This window comes from Orcinus orca, chromosome 16 (assembly GCF_937001465.1).
Source record: "Orcinus orca chromosome 16, mOrcOrc1.1, whole genome shotgun sequence".
NCBI lineage: Eukaryota > Metazoa > Chordata > Mammalia > Artiodactyla > Delphinidae > Orcinus > Orcinus orca.
In genome coordinates, this window is record NC_064574.1 from 2591826 (window position 1) to 2612127 (window position 20302).

At 54.4% G+C, this 20302-nt stretch overlaps 1 protein-coding gene across 1 annotated transcript in view; it reads right to left on the minus strand.

The window, feature by feature from the left end:
• The window catches only part of CDH4 (cadherin 4), a 556898-nt gene that overhangs the window by 38260 nt on the left and 498336 nt on the right, over positions 1 to 20302 (minus strand). The window contains exon 7 of the mRNA XM_033410223.2: positions 16587 to 16759. Within this exon, the coding sequence (XP_033266114.2) occupies positions 16587 to 16759 (173 nt within the window). The remainder of the gene's footprint in view (positions 1 to 16586; positions 16760 to 20302) is intronic.

Here is a 20302-nt window from a genome sequence, read left to right on the forward strand (position 1 = left end):
CTCCCTCTTGTGAGAACACTGGAATCACAACTAACTGCTGAACGATCATCGACAGGAAGACACTGGAACTCACCAAAAAAGACACCCCACATCCAAAGACAAAGGAGAAGCCACAATGAGACGGTGGGAGGGGCGCAATCACAATACAATCAAATCCCATAACTGCTGGGTGGGTGACTCACAAACTGGAGAACACTTATACCACGGAAGTCCACCCACTGGAGCCCCACATCAGGCTTCTGAACCTGGGGGTCTGGCAATGGGAGGAGGAATTCCTAGAGAATCAGACTTTGAAGGATAGCGGGATTTGATTGCAGGACTTCAACAGGACTGGGGGAAACAGAGACTCCACTCTCAGGGGGCACACACAAAGTAGTGTGCGCACCAGGACCCAGGGGAAGGAGCAGGGACCCCATAGGAGACTGAACCAGACCTACCTGCTAGTGTTGGAGGGTCTCCTGCAGAGGCCGGGGGTGGCTGTGGTTCACCGTGGGGACAAGGACACTGGCAGCAGAACTTCTGGGAAGTACTCCTTGGCGTGAGCCCTCCCAGAGTCCACCATTAGCCCCACCAAAGAGCAGGGTAGTCCAGTGCTGGGCCGCCTCAGGCCGAACAACCAACAGGGAGGGAACCCAGCCCCACCCAACAGCAGTCAAGCAGATTAAAGTTTTACTGAGTTCTGCCCACCAGAGCAACAGTCAGCTCTACCACCACCAGTCCCTCCCATCAGGAAGCTTGCACAGTCCTCTTAGCCTCATCCACCAGAGGGCAGACAGCAGAAGCAAGAACTACAATCCTGCAGCCTGTGGAACAAAAACCACATTCACAGAAAGATAGACAAGATGAAAAGGCAGAGGGCTACGTACCAGATGAAGGAACAAGATAAACCCCAGAAAAACAACTAAATGAAGTGGAGATGGGAAACCTTCCAGAAAAAGAATTCAGAATAATGACAGCGAAGGTGATCCAGGACCTCGGAAAAAGAATGGAGGCAAAGATCAAGAAGATGCAAGAAATGTTTAACAAAGACCTGGAGAACCGAAGAACGAACAAACAAACAGAGATGGACAGTACAATAACCAAAATGAAAACTACACTAGAAGGAATCAATAGCAGAATAACTGAGGCAGGAGAATGGATAAGTGGGGCTTCCCTGGTGGTGCAGTGGTTGAGAGTCCGCCTGCCGATGCAGGGGACGGGGGTTCATGCCCCAGTCCAGGAGGATCCGACATGCCACGGAGCGGCTGGGCCCGTGAGCCATGGCCGCTGAACCTGCATGTCTGGAGCCTGTGGTCCGCAACGGGAGAGGCCACAACAGTGAGAGGCCCGCGTACCACAAAAAAAAACAAACAAAAAAAACGGATAAGTGACCTGGCAGACAGAATGGTAGAATTCACTGCCGTGGAACAGAATAAAGAAAAAAGAATGAAAAGAAATGAAGATAGCCTAAGAGACCTCTGGGACAACATTAAACGCAACAACATTCGCATTATAGGGGGTCCCAGAAGGAGAAAAGAGAGAGAAAGGACCCGAGAAAATATCTGAAGAGATTATAGTCGAAAACTTCCCTAACATGGGAAAGGAAATAGCCACCCAAGTCCAGGAAGTGCAGAGAGTCCCATACAGGATAAACACAGGGAGAAGCACGCCAAGACACATAGTAATCAAACTGGCAAAAATTAAAGACAAAGAAAAATTATTGAAAGCAGCAAGGGAAAAACAACAAATAACATACAAGGGAACTCCCATAAGGTTAACAGCTGATTTCTCAGCAGAAACTCTACAAGCCAGAAGGGAGTGGCATGATATACTTAAAGTGATGAAAGGAAAGAACCTACAACCAAGATTATCTACCGGGCAAGGATCTCATTCAGATTCGATGGAGAAATCAAAAGCTTTACAGACAAGCAAAAGCTAAGAGAATTCAGCACCACAAAACCAGCCCTACAACAAATGCTAAAGGAACTTCTCTAAGTGGGAAACACAAGAGAAGAAAAGTACCTACAAAAACAAACCCAAAACAATTAAGAAAATGGTGATAGGAACATACATGTTGATAATTACCTTAAACGTGAATGGATTAAATGATCCAACCAAAAGACACAGGCTCGCTGAATGGATACAAAAAACAAGATCCTTATATATGCTGTCTACAAGAGACCCACTTCAGACCTAGGGACACACAGACTGAAAGTGAGGGGATGGGAAAAAGATATTCCATGCAGATGGAAATCGAAAGAAAGCTGAGGAGCAATTCTCATATCAGATAAAATAGACTTTAAAATAAAGACTGTTACAAGAGACAAGGAAGGACACTACGAAAGGGATCAATCCAAGAAGAAAATATAACGATTATAAATATATATGCAGCCAACACAGCAGCACCTCAATACATAAGGCAACTGCTAACAGCTATAAAAGAGGAAATCGACAGTAACACAGTAATAGTGGGGGACTTCAACACCTCACTTACACCAATGGACAGATCATCCAAACAGAAAATTAATAAGGAAACACAAGCTTTAAATGACACAATAGACCAGACAGATTTAATTGATATTTATAGGACATTCCATCCAAAAGCAGCAGATTACACTTTCTTCTCAAGTGCGTATGGAACATTCTCCAGGATAGCTCACATCTTGGGTCACAAATCAAGCCTCAGTAAATTTAAGAAAACCGAAATCATATCAAGCATCTTTTCTGACCACAACGCTATGAGATTAGAAATCAATTACAGGGAAAAAAACACAAACACATGGAGGCTAAACAATACATTACTAAATAACCAAGAGATCACTGAAGAAATCAAAGAGGAAATCAAAAAATACCTAGAGACAAATGACAATGAAAACACAACGATCCAAAACCTATGGGATGCAGCAAAAGCAGTTCTAAGAGGGAAGTTTATAGCCATACAAGCCTACCTCAAGAAACAAGAAAACTCTCAAATAAACAATCTAACCTTACACCTAAAGGAACTAGAGAAAGAACAAACACAACCCAAAGTTAGCAAAAGGAAAGAAATCATAAAGATCAGAGCAGAAATAAATGAAATAGAAACAAGAAAACAAGAGCAAAGATCAATAAAACTAAAAGCTGGTTCTCTGAGAAGATAAACAAAATTGATAAACCATTAGCCTGACTCATCAAGAAAAAGAGGGAGAAGACTCAAATCAATAAAAATAGAAATGAAAAAGGAAAAGTTACAACAGACACAGCAGAAATACAAAGCATCCTAAGAGACTACTACAAGCAACTCTATGCCAATAAAATGGACAATGTGGAAGCAATGGACAAATTCTTAGAAAGGTATAAACTTCCAAGAGTGAGCCAGGAAGAAATAGAAAATATGAACAATCACAAGTAATGAAATTGAAACTGTGATTAAAAATCTTCCAACAAAGTCCAGGACTAGACGGCTTCACAGGTGAATTCTATCAAACATTTAGAGAAGCACTAACACCCATCCTTCTCAAACTCTCCCAAAAAACTGCAGAGGAAGGAACACTCCCAAACTCATTCTATGAGACCACCATCACCCTGATACCAAAACCAGACAAAGATACTACAAAAAAAGAAAATTACAGACGAATACCACTGATGAATATAGATGCAAAAATCCTCAACAAAATACTAGCAAACAGAATCCAACAGCACATTAAGTGGGATTTAGCCCAGGGATGCAAGGATTCTTCAGTATACGCAAATCAATCAATGTGATACACCATATTAACAAATTGAAGAATAAAAAACATATGATCATCTCAATAGATGCAGAAAAAGCTTTTGACAAAATTCAACACACATTTATGATAAAAACTCTCCAGAAAGTGGGCACAGAGGGAGACTACATCAACATAATAAAGGCCATATATGGCAAACCCACAGCAAACATCATTCTCAATGGTGAAAAACTGAAAGCATTTCCTCTAAGATCAGGAAAAAGACAAGGATGTCCACTCTCACCACTATTATTCAACATAGTTTTGGAAGTCCTAGCCACGGCAATCAGAGGAGAAAAAGAAATAAAATGAATACAAATTGGAAAAGAAGAAGTAAAACGGTCACTGTTTGCAGATGACATGATACTATACGTAGAGAATCCTAAAGATGCCACCAGAAAACTACTAGAGCTAATCAATGAATTTGGTAAAAGTTGCAGGATACAAAATTCATGCACAGAAATCTCTTGCATTCCTATACATGAATGATGAAAAATCTGAAAGAGAAATTAAGGAAACACTCCCATTTACCATTGCAACAAAAAAGAATAAAATACCTAGGAATAAACCTACCTAGGGAGACAAAAGACCTGTATGCAGAATACTATAAGACACTGATGAAAGAAATTAAAGGTGATACCAACAGATGGAAAGATATACCATGTTCTTGGATTGGAAGAATCAATATTGTGAAAATGACTATACTACCCAAAGCATTCTACAGATTCAATGTAATCCCTATCAAATTACCAATGGCATTTTTTAAAGAACTAGAACAAAAAATCTTAAAATTTGTATGGAGACACAAAACACCCGAATAGCCAAAGCAGTCTTGAGGGAAAAAAATGGAGCTGGAGGAATCAGACTCCCTGACTTCAGACTCTACTACAAAGCTACAGTAATCAAGACAATATAGTACTGGCACAAAAACCAGAAATATAGATCAATGGAACAAGATAGAAAGCCCAGAGATAAACCCACGCACCTATGGTCAACTAATCTACGACAAAGGAGGCAAGGATATACAATGGAGAAAAGGCAGTCTCCTCAATAAATGGTGCTGGGAAAACTGGACGGCTACATGTAAAAGAATGAAATTAGAACACTCCTTAACACCATACACAAAAATAAACTCAAAATGGATTCCAGACCTAAGTGTAAGACCGGACACTATAAAACTCTTAGAGGAAAACATAGGAAAAACACCCTTTGACATAAATCACAGCAAGATCTTTTTTGATCCACCTCCTAGAGTAATGGAAATAAAAACAAAAATAAACAAATGGGACCTAATGAAACTTCAAAGCTTTTGCAAAGCAAAGGAAACTACAAACGAGATGAAAAGACAGCCCTCAGAATAGGAGAAAATATTTGCAAACGAATCAACAAAGGATTAATCTCCAAAATATAGAAACAGCTCATGCAGCTCAATATTAAGAAAACAAACCCAATCCAAAAATGGGCATAAGACCTAAATAGACATTTCTCCAAAGACGACATACAGATGGCCAAGAAGCACATGAAAAGCTTCTCAGCATCACTAATTATTAGAGAAATGCAAACCAAAACTACAATGAGGTATCACCTCACACCAGTTAGAATGGGCATCATCAGAAAATCTACAAACAACAAATGCTGGACAGGGTGTGGAGAACAGGGAACCCTCTTGCACTGTTGGTGGGAATGCAAATTGATACAGCCACTATGGAGAACAGTATGGAGGTTCCTTAAAAAACTGAATATAGAACTACCATATGACCCAGCAATCCCACTCCTGGGCATTTATCTGAAGAAAACCATAATTCCAAAAGACACGTGCACCCCAATGTTCATTGCAGCACTATTTACAATAGCCAGGTCATGGAAGCAACCTAAATGCCCATTGACAGACAAATGGATAAAGAAGATGTGGCACGTGTATACAATGGAATATCACTCAGCCATACAAAGGAACGAAATCGGGTTATTTGTAGAGACATGGATGAATCTAGAGACTGTCATACAAGGTAAGTCAGAAAGAGAAAAACAAATTATCGTATATTAACGCATATATGTGGAACCTAGAAAAATGGTACAGATGAACCGGTTTGCAAGGCAGAAATAGAGACACAGATGCAGAGAACAAACGTATGGACAACAAGGGGGGAAACTGGCACGGTGGGGTGGTGCTGTGATGAACTGGGAGATTGGGATTGACATATATATACTAATATGTATAAAACGGATAACTTATGAGAACCTGCTGTATAAAAAAATAAAATAAAATTCAAAAAAAGAATCAATATTAGATGGTGGTAATGTATAAATAGATAAACAGAACAACAATGAAAGGAAACATAAATGGCATCTTGAACTTCCTTTCAGAATCCTAAAATGCACCTCTAAAAATAGGTATTTTATACCTAAATCCTTAGTTTATGTTTAATGTCCATTAAAGCTCAAAAATTAAATATCAAAATAAATAAATAAAATAAAAAGCCTTCCTCCGGGCCTTGATCCTTGGCCTTACTGCATTTCACGGTTTACGCGAGGCCGGGTGAGGGAGCCCTGCGGGAGCGGACTGCCTGGGGCTGTTTTCGGTGCTGCTCTAGCGCCGCCTGCTGGTGACTCCACAGACCACACTCAGCCTCCACCCCGACCTCCGACCAGCCCTGGGGAGTAGGGGCGTCACACCCTCCGCACTCTGCAGGTGACCACACTGAGTCTTTGGTGGGCCAGGTGGCTCCCTCAGGGTCCGGGCTGGTGAGCCGTGTGCCTGGGGCCTGGCGGTTGGAGGCTGGATCCCAGCAACCGGCTTCCTGGGACTAAGAGATGACCCTGGGCCCAGCTCTGGACCGGCCGGCGTTCCTCCTCCACCTTTGCTCTCCCTACCGACACGCCCACCCCAGTGGAGCGGGAAGGAGGTGGGTGGGGGAGTGGGCGGCCCGCTGAAGGATGGTTGGCGACAGCCGCTTGCCACCCGTGGGTGTACCGAGCAGGTGCCCCCGCCGGCCAGCCTGGGCCGCTGCCCAGCAGTACCCCCTGCTCCTGCCGGGTGCAGATCCCCTGGAGCCGGGCAGCGGTGGTGCCGAAGTGAGTTCATTAAAACGCGATTTGCCGTTTTCAAGTTCAAGAGGAGGGAAGAAAACCGCAAGCGGTGTCCCTGGGGTTTTCACTCACCTCCCCGTAGCTCAGCATTTAAATTTTGCAGAACATCCATCAATAATGCATCTGGCTGGCCTGCCCGAGAAAAGCATCAAAGATTCCCGCACCCTGCGCGCGCTCAGCCCTCTCCACGCAGGGCCGCCGGGACACGCAGCCAGCGGGGCAGCTTGGACCCCACCGTCCCCACTGCTCCGGGGCTGCGTCGGCCTGTGCCCAGTGCCGAGGGTCACTGCTGGGAGACAGAGCACACCAAGGGCCGGGCCTCCTGCCTGTGTCTGGTTCTCATGTGCTCAGCCCTCGGGTGTCCGCCCAGGGTCCGAGAATGTGACTGGGGACCCACGAGATGGGCCCTGGGGGAGGAGGAGCCCCAAGACTGATGACCTTGTTCACTCAAGTGCATCGAGACTTATCCCAAAAGGCTAAGGGAGTGTGGCCGCCGTGGAAAACTGGCTGCAGGTCCTGGGAAGTTACATGTTACGACCTCAAGTCCACAGCTAGGCGTGCACCCGAGAGAACAGCAACAGGTGTTCCGGCAGGTGCTGTACCTGTGTTCACAGCAGCACCTGTCACGGGGGAAGCAGCCCAAACACCCACCATCAGACGAGGGGACGAGCAAAGCGTGGCCTGTCTGTGTGGCGGAAAAGGAGGGACGCACTGACCCCGGCGACAACGTGGATGAACCTCGAAAACGCGGCGCTCAGCAAAAGTGGCCAGACCTGCAAAGGCCCTGGGGCAGGGCTCACTGTGGCCAGCGAGTGGGGAAGCGGGCGCTGGAGGGTGGAGAGGGAGCAGGGGCCACGTGGACTCCACTCTGGGGAGATGGGCAGGCACAGGAGGGTTTGAGAAGGCAGCGACGACCGGACTGGCACGTGGACACGATCGCCTGGCTGCTGACTGAGGACAGACTGTAGGGCGGGGGCGGGGCTGGGAGAGCGCCTGGGCGGGCGCCATCCTGGTCTAAGCAGGAGGTGGCGGCAGCTCTGGCCCAGTGCCAGGGTGCGGGTGACATGTAAAAAAGGAAGAAACAGGGTACCTCGATGGGCCAGCCAGGTGAGTTTGCGGACAGACTCGGCGGGGAGGGGGTCCTGGCCACTGAAGGGTGTGGGGAAGCTACATGCTGGGTCCTACACATGCCGTCGGCAGAGTGAACACGTAGGGACGCCCTTCGCTTCTCCCAGGAAGTACACATGCTCCCTTTCCTTGAGACGCATGGCCCTTCTCCCTCTTTCGTTCCCACTCTGCATTGTGGCTTTTCTTTTTTTTGCAGTACACAGGCCTCTCACTGTCATGGCCCCTCCAGTTGCGGAGCACAGGCTCTGGATGCGCAGGCTCAGCGGCTATGGCTCACAGGCCCAGCCGCTCCGCGGCATGTGGGATCTTCCTGGACCGGGGCACGAACCCGTGTCCCCTGCATGGGCAGGCGGACTCTCAACTACTGAGCCACCAGGGAAGCCCTTCATCTTGGCTTTTAAGAGAAGCAGGAGCTGGCCTGGGCCTGGAGTCTGGAGCCGCCAGGAGGATGGACCAGGGGCACCGCCAGGCAGAGGCCAGCCTCTTGCTGCCTCGGGGAAAGGCAGTCCGCCTGGCATCCAGAGGCTCCGAACGTGAACCCAGAACTCGGGATTTGTGTACAGAAGTCTGCTTGAATGCTGGCCAGGTTTAAACAACAACAACAACAAGACAGTAAGAAAACACATCTTGGGGCTGAATCTGTCTCTAGGCTGCTGATTTGAGACCCTGTATCCGGCTGACAAGATCAAGCCAAGGGCACGGGTGAAATCCTGCTCCTGCTTCGTCAGGAACCGGCCCCACGGTATCGCCCAGGAGTGGCTCTGGGGCCACGTGGTGTCCGCCGTTGCATCAGGAAAGCAGCCATGTGTGCAAATGAGTGGGCATGGCTGTGTGCAAGTAAAACTTTATGTACAAAAACAGCTGCTCAGATGTGGCCGACCCCCAGCCAGCACTCCTCTGACCTCTGCCCTCCTCGGGAGCCAGGAGGGGTCAGACTCCTGTGCTGGGACCCCCGTGTCCAGAACCCTCACACCCCTCGGCTTCTGCCCACTTCAGGGGTCAGAGTTCATGCCGTCCGCGCTTGCCGTCACCTTTGGCTGCACGGTTCCCACTCGGCACGCCCTCACCTTCCTCCTGCACGGCTGCCTGAGCCCTACTCTACCTGCACCAGGTGTAGGGTAGACACAGTGCAAACGTACAGTAAGAGAGTGGCCTCCCCGGGCCCCTGCCCTCCAGCCAGGCCTCCAAGGAAGAGGCAGAGGAGGGGGATGCAAAGGGGCAAGAAAGCAGTGAGGGCTTCCTGGAGAAGGTGGGCAGGTTTGGCTGGGCTGGGGGAAAAGCAGGGGAAAGGTGGGTGATGGCTGGCTGGTCCGGCCAGAGCTCCCATCCCAAGGTCTGACCACCATCCCGCCATCCATGGGGGGCAGCCCCCAGCTGCTCTCATGGGAGGCCCAGCCCTGGACCTGCCTCCATAGCCCCTCTGCAGCCTGGAGACATGAGCCCCTGGGGACAGCGCCAGGCCTGCTTACCCACCGCAGACGCCGCATCCCTGAGCTGATGCTCGAGGACAGATGCAGGTCCCAGCCTGGCTCAGGGAAAGCAGCACCTGCAAGTCACACTGTGTGCTGGGAGGCCCCAGAAAGCAGATACGGGGCTGAGGGCTTGAGCCGCTCCCGGGTGTGCTCTGTGGGCTGCATACATGGCTTTGATGGCTCCACACCATGTGGAGAGAGTCCAACGGGGAACTCAGCTCAGACAGGGCCTTTCATTTTGCAACTTTTCCATCTTTCTTTATCGGAAATGCTGTCTTCTGCTTTCTCTGGGGCGTATTTCTTCCTGTGATAATGTTAAGTAGAGGCTGGCAGGAGATGGCGTCTGGAACGCCCTGGAAATGGCTGAGAACCAGATGTGTTAAAGGTAGTTAAAGGCAGTGCCCCCGTGTGCTCTGGACGCTCACGTCTCTGCTGGGGAAGTCCTAGCGCAGTTGCAGCCCCGGCACTGGTCCCCGGGCACTTACACACTGGTCATCGGAGACACTGCCCTGCACCATCTCAGCGGTTAAAACTCTCCCTGAAAGATGCCAAGAGTAGAGCCCAGCGGGTTTCTTCTGGAACGTCTTGCCCTTGGAGCTCAGGACTCCGTGTCTGCGAGACCATCCTGTGAGTCAGGAGACCCTCAGATGGCCGGGCGAGGCGAGTCTCAGAGGGAAGTTGGAGGCCCGAGACCTGCCTTGGGCTACTTTTCTCCTTCCCTCTATTCTCTTTTTGGGGGGAGAGCAATGGCTTCAGGGGTGAGAACCCAATGTGAGGCGGGTCAGTGGCACATTTGCTTCAATCGGTAATTTTTTTCTCTGAGACCGCAAAGCCGCATTTGGTGTCTTCAAAGCAGCGTTCGGTAAAAACGATTCAAGAATCGGCCAGCGGGACACACTGAACTCCGCCTGTTCCAAGACCACCGTCGCCCCCTACCTCCCAACCCCTGATACAGTCTTACAAAGAGCTCATTTTCTAGGAAAGCACGTTTTCGGAATTTCCCACGTGGCCTGTCACGACGTCTCGGGAAGCAAGGGGGTGATGCCTGTCTCGTCACCAAAGGACACTTTCCACCTGAGCTGGGTCACGGGAGTAAATGAGCTGAAGTCGGCGGTGGCCATGTAGTCATCGGCCCTGGAGCGAAGCTGTCTTCATCACTCATCGCTCTCCGTGACATCGTTTCATCTGATCACCACGGAGGGTGGAGACCCGCGAGAAATAGAGGAAGTGTTGGCTTTGCTTTCTTAAAAGTCCTGGGAACCGTGAGACTGTGAATTCGGCCCGCCCTTGTCCGGGACAAGTTTCAAGAAGGTGAGCAGCCCGCAGCTAGCGGGCACGAGGACGGAGCAGGACGGGCCCCCTCCCGTGGGCAAACTTCGCCGGGGACCACGAGGAAGTGGGTCTGAGAACAGCGGTGGCTCCAGGGAAGTTGCACAGCAGAGACACCCGCCGCCCCACCAGAGCACCTCCGGTGACATGACACGCGAGACACTCAGCCACTCCCATATCATCCCAGGCTCTCCTGACATTCTAATCATGTAGAAACGCTCAGTTTACATAGGGCTGCCTAATTAGACACGGCAGAAGTTATGTCTGTGGATTTTCCCCTTCCTAACGATGAGTTACTCTGCTGGTTCTGAAATAAGTGTCTGCAGGGTTTCCCCCCAAAGATGTTTCTGTTCACAGGGGCAGGGCATCAGCGTCCCTCAGAGAGAGAAGGGAGGTGCTGTCCATGGCCCTTTGCGCGTCTGGTCGTGTGGAGGTCCAGCCAAAGCCATGGAAGCTGAGGCGCTGGCCGCATGGGGGAACCACGTGGGAAGGATGCCGCAGGCTGGGTTCCAGCTCACAAGGAGCCTTCAGGGCGCCCGGCGTGGCCTCATCCCCAGACACACAGCTGAGGCCCCGCAACGTCTGTTTCCAAGTCAAGACACACTGGCCGCTGCCAGCCAGAGGGGCCCAGCGTCCCACCCACGGGAGCAGCTTGGGACAGAAGTGGACAATGCAGTGGACGGACATCTGGACGCTGGCTGCCCCAGAGGGCTTGTCTTTAGAGCAGTTAATAACCTTGCTCCCTCCCTCTCCCCGCCACCCACATCTCCTCGGGGGAGGCTTCGAGCCAGCCCCCCGCACCTATCCTCCAGCCCACCGCACCGCATGGCTCCAAGCCTCAGGCCACTGTCCCCACGTTCCCAGCTCCCACTGGTCCTGGGTCCCTGCGCGGCCCCTCCCTCTGGGCCTCCAGCTCAGCCGTCCACACTCTCCTCGCGCTAACCTCGTCTGACCTGGGCCCTGGGGACTGAGCCGTGTCTCGGCCCCTCCCCGTGTCTCTCCTTGCCCCTCAACTGGAGCTGGGGACACTGGCCACCCACCTCGGATCACATGCTCCCTTATGGGGACGCCGCCCCAAGAGCGGGAGGCAGAGGTGCTGGGAGAGAGATCCACGCACGTGACACGGGCCATGCGGGCCCACAGGAGGTGCTTCTGTTCCCAGGGAGTGCCACACGCACACTCAGCAGCTGGGCCTCCTTTCCACTGGCCACTCCAGGGTCCATGGACCATCTGAGATTCCCAAAGCCTGGACACGGATCCCCCCTGGTACTTGGGACAGTTTTGACAGTGCATCCAGGTGGCGAGAAGTCAGACGGACTCACAGTGGGAGACGGTTCCCGCTTCAATTCTGGGCCAGGAAAAGCTCAGTCTGAGGCCAGTGCTACGGGAGGTTAACCCTCCTTATGGAGACCGAGAGAGGAAGGGGCAGGGGAAGAAGGGAGGAAGGGGGGAGGCCTAGGGTTCAGATCTCGGAAAGGACACGCTGGCGGGCGGAATCTCACACACCCCGCCCCCCCGCAACCCCCGCCCCAGCCAGCAGCCCAGCACAGGCTGAGGGCAGGGAGCCGCCTGCGTTCAAATGCCAGCCTTCCCTTCCCCGCTGTGTGACTCTGGGCAAGCTTCTTCCCTCTCTGTGCCTCGTCTTATCCATAAACAGAGACTACACTGAAGCACCTGGATTCCTGAGCAGAAAGAGGAGAGGCAGCGGCTGAGGCAGGAGGAGACCCCTGGGCATGTGTCCAGGTTTGGGACAAGCAGTGCTGTCCCCGCTGGAGCAGGGCCCTCATGGCAGCGGGGGCGCCAACAGCTACCACTTCTCGAGCAGCTTCGACGCACCAGGCACGGAGCCCAGCCTCAGGCCTGGCCCGGCCCCCCGAGCCTGTGGCAGGAGGGAACCCCCAGCAGAGGAGATAAGCCCACATGGCGTCTCCCCTGCGCTGGGCTCTGCAGGAACTGGGCCGGTTCAGTGAGAGCAGAGGGAGTCAGGGAGGCCTCCCTGAGGAGGTGACGTCTGGTGAGAAGATAGAAAGGACCAGGCGGCCGGAGAGGGGAGAGCTCGAGGCTGAAGGCTGCGTGGTCGGGGGCAGGCCACGGGGCGCCAGGGCCTCAGAGCGCTGGTCTTGCCCGCCACCCTCCCCCGCTCCCTCTGTCCGGGGCTGTCCTTTCCCGGGCTGGGCCCTCCCAGGCTGCCCACCCCAAGGCCGAGGGCTCGTGGCGCAGCGGGGAAAGGGGCCAGGAGGAGCGGCCAGCGGCTGTCTCACGATCATTGCAGCCCACGGTCCGCGGACGCACTAGTTAGTACAGACTTTCACTTGACCTGCCTGAGATCCAGCAACCACCTGCTCTGGGGGGAGGTGGGTGCACAGCTGGCGTGACTGGCCCAGCGGCCGCCCCAAAGGAGCGGCCAGGCCTCCGGGCGGGACTGAGCCGGGTGGAGGCCGGAGGACGCAGGGTGGAGCCAGGTGCCATCCGGCTGCTTCCGCCCACTCGGCGGGGCCGGTCCCTCCGGCGCCGGGCAGCCAGGTGCCGCGCAGGGGCGCAGGGCAAGGATGGGGAAGGAGGGTCACCGCTGGAGCCGGGAGGAAGGTCCACGCGATTCTGCAGCGACCAAGAGCCTGAGACAGTGGGTGGCTGGAGGTCCCGGGTCTGCGTTAAGTGAGGGACGAGGCCACCAGGCTCCCTGAAGTGAGGGTGCACTGCCCGGCACACCCACCGGGATGTTCCATGGCCTCCGGTGTCGGCGGAGCAGGTGTTCGGTTCGCTCCCGGGGAAGGCGGGGCCTCCAGCGGCCGAGCGAGTGCTACGGCTTCCGCTCCAGGGCGAGCCGTGTCGTGGCGACAGCCCCGGCCGCTTGGTGCCGGCCACACTCACGGGACCTGATGGCTCGCCCAGCCGGGCAGGAACCTCGCACGTCATGTCCACCCGCCCGGCCAGCTCCCCGTGACCTGCAGGCCCGGCTCTCGGGGACCTTGCTGCCTGTCAGCCCCTCCCTGCCAGGTGCCGCTGTGGCACTGAGGAGGAGGGATCGCCCACCGGGCCCAGAGTGGGGTGGCCGCCTCAGGCTCGGTTGCCAGACGAGGCAAAAAAAAACCAGGGACCGTTCAGTTATATGTAACTTCACACACACAACTGACAATTTTTGGTATGAATAAGTCCCATGCAATATTTGGGACACACTTGCAGGAAACACGATCTGTGTTTGTCTGCAGCTCAGATCTAGCTGGGTGGCCTGTGTCTTACCTGGCAGGGTGGAGCCTCTCCTGGGGTGCCCCCTGGAAAGGGTTAAGAATCCAGGTTGCCGGGGGCCACGCCTCTCTTGAGACGCTGCAGCCCTGGGCAGGTAAGAGCCCCTGCAGCCCCGCCTTTCTCACCTGGAAAGAAATGCTACTACTGGAACTTCCCCCCAGGGCGGTTTCAAGGACTAAGATGTGATAACGTGCACTGTACAGTGCCTAGCCCACACTGACCTCCCGTGGGGTCCCTGGGGCGCCCCGGTGTCTAGAACAGGCTCTGCCCACGGGCGGGAGCTCGGCACACGCTTACAAAAGAATGGAAAATGAGTAGCAGAAATGCCCAGAAACGTTGGCGGTATTCCTCCTCCCACTGCTCCTGGCTGTCTGTCCCTCCCTCCACACCTGCTGGTTTGTTCATAAATAAATGCGAACCGGAACGGCCCGCACCCCACCTGTTCAGGGAAGCAGGGGTGCGGCACCCGGAGCCGCCCTGCGTCTTCGGAACCGGCAGCTTCTCTGAGCTTTCTGAGGTGGGGCCTCTCCCTGCTCTGCAGACTTCCAGAAGGGTCCTCTGGGTGCTGCCCCTTTGTCCTCTAGACAGAGGCCCCAGAAATGCCTCTTTCCTTCTCCAAGGCCCAACATCACAGCCAGGCTCCCAGCAGAGCCGTGCAGCCGAGCTGCTCTTTATCTCTAACGGAGGTCCGGGTGCTCCGGGCCCGTGGGCTGGGTACCGCCTGCTCCCCGCCTCTCTGTTTCCTGAACTTGAAGTCCACACTCATCAAGCAATGAACAGAAGCTCCTTAGAGGTGGCGGAGGCCCGCTGAGGCTGTGCCGGGCAGCGCGCGGGGATCTGCCTGCGTGGGAGGAGGACAGGCCCCTCTGCTGCCGGGCTGGGGCCTGAGGCCGCTGGGATCTTGGACTTCTGGTCCCCAGAACTGTCAGAGGCTAATTTCCTTTGTTAGGACAGGCCTGGGACACGCGTACAACTCCCTTCCCGGGACAGAACAGGGACATCCCTGATGCTCCAGGCCCAGCCCCCACCCTCTGTGGACGGTGCGCGATGCTCGTTCCTCATAACCTGAATTCCATAACCTGAATAACCGTAACTCCACTGCCTGAATTCGTTTATCTCGTGGGGACCAATCCCTCTTGCCTGTTTCTCCCTCCTGCAGAGTGAGCCCCACGCGAGCAGGGACACCACTCGCCCTGTGTGCTGCTGTCAGCCCCGCACCCTCGGCAGCCGCTAGCACAAAGTCAGCGCTCAGTGATCGAGAGGAGGAGCCCGCTCAGTGGGATCTGTGATCGCTCGGAACCAGTTAGACGTCTGGTGTGCAGCGTTCAGGAAAAGCGGGTCCTTAGTCCCAAAGAGAAGAAAATATGATCGATTCTATCAGCCTCCAAGGCTCAGAGCAAGGCCACCTCTTCTGAGAAGCCTCCCCTGATTTCTCCATAGTTAGCTCCATTCATCTCACAACATCACTGTGTGGACACAATCCACTGCCTACACACGTGATCCACTGCATATACACGTGACCCACTGCATATACACGTGATCTACCGCATATACACGTGATCTACCGCATATACATGCGATCCGCTGCAATACACACGATCCACCACAGGTACACATGACCCACTGCATATACACGACCCACTGCCTACACACGTGACCCACTGCCTGCACACGCGATCCACTGCTTACACGCGTGATCCACTGCAGCACACGCACTTAGGTTCTGCTCCCCACCCCTGGCCCTGGGGCAGCCACCGTCTAACCAGCTCCACATCCCCTATGCCTCACACAGCACTCTGTCCCCACATCTGCTAAGTGAGGAGGGGCAGGCGGGGCACTTGCCTGTGTTCAGGGGTCACCGTGCCCAAGTTCAGCCTTGACCCTGGACCTCAGACAGGAATTGCCTTGGAGCAATGCTTCCAATGCTGACCATGGAGAAGGACGTGTGCATGCGTGTGCGAGAGCATGTGTGAGTGTCTGCATTCATGCGCAGGCCCCGGTCATAACTCACTGCTCTCCCGAAAGGTGTGAAGACACCCTGAGTGAGGCTAGAGGCTGGAGAAACACTGTGGTACAGTCTTCTGGGGGCAATGGGGATGCCCTCCCTCCCGGGGCAGGTCAGGGACCCTGGGTGGGGAGAGACGGGGGATGGTTCGCTTCCCTGACAGCCCACCCCATGCGGCGTCACTATCCCCTCCGAGGGACCACCTCCCTAGCTGAGGGCAGCAGGCTTCTAGAAGCTGGACGGAGCAGCTCCTCATTCCAAGGGCCAACTGCAGGGCCCTGTCCGGGCCGAGCAGGCGCCCATCACGGTCCTGGGGAGGGTCCTGGGGCCTTGCTGGATCCTCTGGGACGTGAGATGGAGGCCCCGGGTCCGCCCGAGGCCTGCTCTGAGCCCTGGGGTTCTGGCCCACCTGCCCCATCGCACAGCTCCACTGACACGGGTCCCAGAGACGTATTTACACTGTGCAGCTTAAGCCCCGCCGGGCATGGTCCCTGCCAAGCCTCACCCAGGCGGGACCACGTGGCCCAGACCCTGCTGTGCCAGCAGCGGCGGCAGCACCAGCGCCCCCCGGCCCCCCCACGGCGGCCTCCTCACCTCTCGGTCCAGGCCGGCCGCCACCGTCACGATGTCCCCTGTCTCGCTGTTGATGGTGAACATGTTCTGGGAGGGGCTCTGCGGGGTCTGGGTCACGATCCGGTAGCGCACCATCCCATTGGCCGTGGTGCCGTCGTCAGCGTCGCTGGCTGTGACGGTCATCACGTAGGTGCCTGGAACAGAGACGGCAGCGCACGTGGGACTCACCAACCACACCCACTGTGGGCCCGCGCCCGCACCCTGGCAGACGTCAGCCGGGACCATGTCTCCCCGGAGGCTGGACATGGTGTGAGTCCTTCCCCTCCCACGGGCTGGGGGCCTGCCAGGCCCTGGGAAGTGCCCGTCCCTCCCAGCCCCACACACTCCTGCAGAACCACCGGCGGGTTTCTTGCCGAGCTCGTCTGCTCTGAGGTCATCAGCAGGCAGAGAGATGGAGGCCCTGGAGGAGGGGGAGCCGCCTGGGGACAGCGGAGCCAGCGATTCTGGCTCAGAACCCAGCACTCTCCCTCCTGAGCCACACGGCCCAAGGCGCTGGCCGGCAGTGTTTGCTGAGGATCCAGATCCCACGTGGAGGACTGCACGGCCGCGACTCGGCACGCGGTAAAAAAAACAGGGCTGGGTGTACAGAAGGGGCATAACAGGCACTTGAGGAAGCTAAGTGAGAAGAGCCCCCTCGGGGGGGGAGCTGTGCACACCGGGCACAGGGGCAGATGGAGTAGTAAATCCAGGGTGCGCGTGGACACGTGGTCACCTGCACCTCCGAGCCCGGGGCGGTGAGCCGCCCACGCCATTTCCCATCCACACGCCAGGGTTGAGGTCCGCAGGGGACGCTCCGGCATGGTCCCCTGACTCCTGAGAGCGGCACGTGGGGCTCCTACTGGCATCCTCCTTTCCCCACGGCGGTAGGCCCTGGTTGGACAGCACGCCCCTCCCCTGGCCACAGTGATCGGGTCCACGGTGGGCACCTTACTCTGTCAGGGCCTGTGATCAAGGCGGAGGTGCTCGCAGGGTTACTGGGAAACCAGCGTACTGTCCCTGCTGCTGGCCTCGGCTGGGTCAGCGTGTGAGGCTGGGGCTGTGGTCACTTTGTGCCACAAGGAAGGAGAGTGAAGGACAGGGCCATCTCAGAGGAAACAAAACCAAGAGGGGCTCGGGTGAGCACCGCCTACCGGGCAGCCCCCGGGTCAAGCGGCACCTGAAGCTGCTGCCTCCATGCTTAAAACAATTAGGCTTCTTTCCTAAAGCGGTTTTAGGCTCACAGCACATCGAGGAGACGGTACCTTACCGACTCCGTACCTGAACCGACAGATTCCCCTTCCTGCCTCACGTCATTTCAGTTTGAGCTTTCGTCGCTTGCAACCCAGAGCTCTGACTGGCACGGGCGCCCGGCCCTGTGAGCGCCCCTGGAGTCAGGCATGGGGCCCTAGTCCTGAGCTGCGTGTCCTTCGCTCAGCTCTACGTTCCCAGGGCCCACGGGGTGAGGGAGTGTGGGCACCATCCTCTTGCGGGGTGCTGGCTTAAGCTGAGACTGAACTGGGCTTGGGGCTTGGCTGTGCAGCCGGGCCTCCAGGCCTGCTGGGATCCAAGGTGGTGATGGGTGGGTGTTTTAGTCATCAAACATGCACTGGGCAACCTGCTCTGGACCGGCATGGTGCTAGGAACTGGGCAGACAGTGGTGGAGACCCTTGCGTGGTCCGGGCAGGGAGCCTTTTCCAAATCCTACCAGTGTTCTGGCTGCGCGGATGTGTGTGCAAAACAGGTGCTCCTGCCTTCCCGCGTCCAACCCCACCGCACGCAGCGAGGGCCTGACTGGGAACTGGCTTCAGCTTTCAGCTTTTACTGAATAAAAGCTTCTCAAAGCAAATGCATTTGATACAACAGAAAGGAAAGCAAACAGAGACAGGAACGTGGAGATCTGTTTACAGGGCACAGGTTTTCTATTCTCATCCACCAATCAGAGAGGAATGGGCCCAGGACCAGACTTTTCACACTGAAAGGACGGGAAGTCCCAGCCTGGGTGGGGCGGGACGCTGCAGGAAGCGAGGGCCCAGGAGCTCCAGGCCCGCAGCGCCTCCCTCCCCCGACTTGTTCAATCCACAGATTTACATAGTTTTTATCAAAATGTAATTCATGCATCAGAAAATTCACCCTTTTAAAGTGCACAAGTCAGTGCAATTGTCAATAGAGCGTATCTAACTCCAGAACATTCTGTCGCCCCCAAAGAAACCTGTATCCGTTAAGAGTCGCTCCCAGGACTTCCCTGGTGGTCCAGTAGGTAAAATTCCACACTCCCAGTGCAGGGGGCCTGGGTTCGATCCCAGGTCGGGGAACTAGATCCTGCATGCCTGCCGCAACTAAGAGTCCGCATGCTGCAACTAAGAAGTCTGCATACCACATGCTGCAACAAGGGTCCTGCGTGCCGCAACTAAGACCCGGCACAGCATGCACGCATGAATGAATGAATGAATGATTTGCTCCCTCCTCCTCCCCAGCCCCCAGCAATGCTCATCTACCTTCTGTCTCCAGATTGGTGTTTTTTGAACACAGCTCATAAACGGGGTCATATACTATGCGGCCTTTGTGTCTGGCGTCTTTCGAGGAGCCTCACGTTTTCAAGGTTCACTCCTTTTTATGGCTGAATGACATTCCAGTGTGCGGGGATACTCAGCCCACAATTACTGAGTGAGCACTTGCTGTGTGCAGACACCAGGCTCTGTGCTCAGGAGGTAGGAAGAGAACAGGCAGATGAGGTCCCGCCCCGAACATGCCAGTGAGGACAGAGAGAACAAACAGGGAGACACAGATCATCGCCAGCTGCAGTAAGTCCTTGGAAGGGGGAAGAACGCTAGCATGAATGAATATGTAGAATAATGAGGTACGTGGGGTGCTACGGAGGAAGCAGGGATGACCTGAGAGATGGGGGTGGTGGGGTAGGGAGCGGACGGGGGGTACTCTGGGCAGGAGGCCAAGGCCCTGGGGCAGAGAAGAGCTCCAAACGTTTGAGGAACCGGGGAAAGGGGGCATGTGATGGGGCTGGAGGTGGGCTGGGCCCACGGTGAGGATTCTGGACTTTATTCTAAGGTCACAGGGCAGTATTTTCATCAGGAGAGCAGGTCAAACTTATGTTTTGAAGACACGCAGAGAACACAGACTGCATGCAGCCAGGAGTGCGGGGGGCGAGGGTTGGTAGTGTGAATGCTAACTCATTCACCGGATTTCATGGAGAACTGGTTGCAGGCAGACCAAGATGTTGCAAACCCACTAGGACATTTATTCATTCATTCAACACGTCTTTATTAAGTGTCTTCTAGGGGAAAAAATATGGAAGTTCAGTGTTTTGAGAACCCCAGGAAAAACATTCATCAAACACACCCACCTAACTTCACACAATGGCTATTCTCGAACAGTGTGCAAACCCAATTTATTTTATTTTATTTATTTATTTTTGGCTGCATTGGGTCTTCGTTGCTGTGTGTGGGCTTTCTCTAGTTGCAGCGAGGGGGGCTACTCTTCGTTGCAGTGCATGGGCTTTTCACTGCAGTGGCTTCTCTTGATATGGAGCATGGGCTCTAGGCATGCGGGCTTCAGTAGTTGTGGCATGTGGTCTCGGTATTTGTGGTTTGCGGGCTCTAGAGCACAGGCTCAGTAGTTGTGGCGCACAGGCTTAGTTGCTCCACGGCCATGTGGGATCTTCCCAGACCAGGGCTTGAACCCGT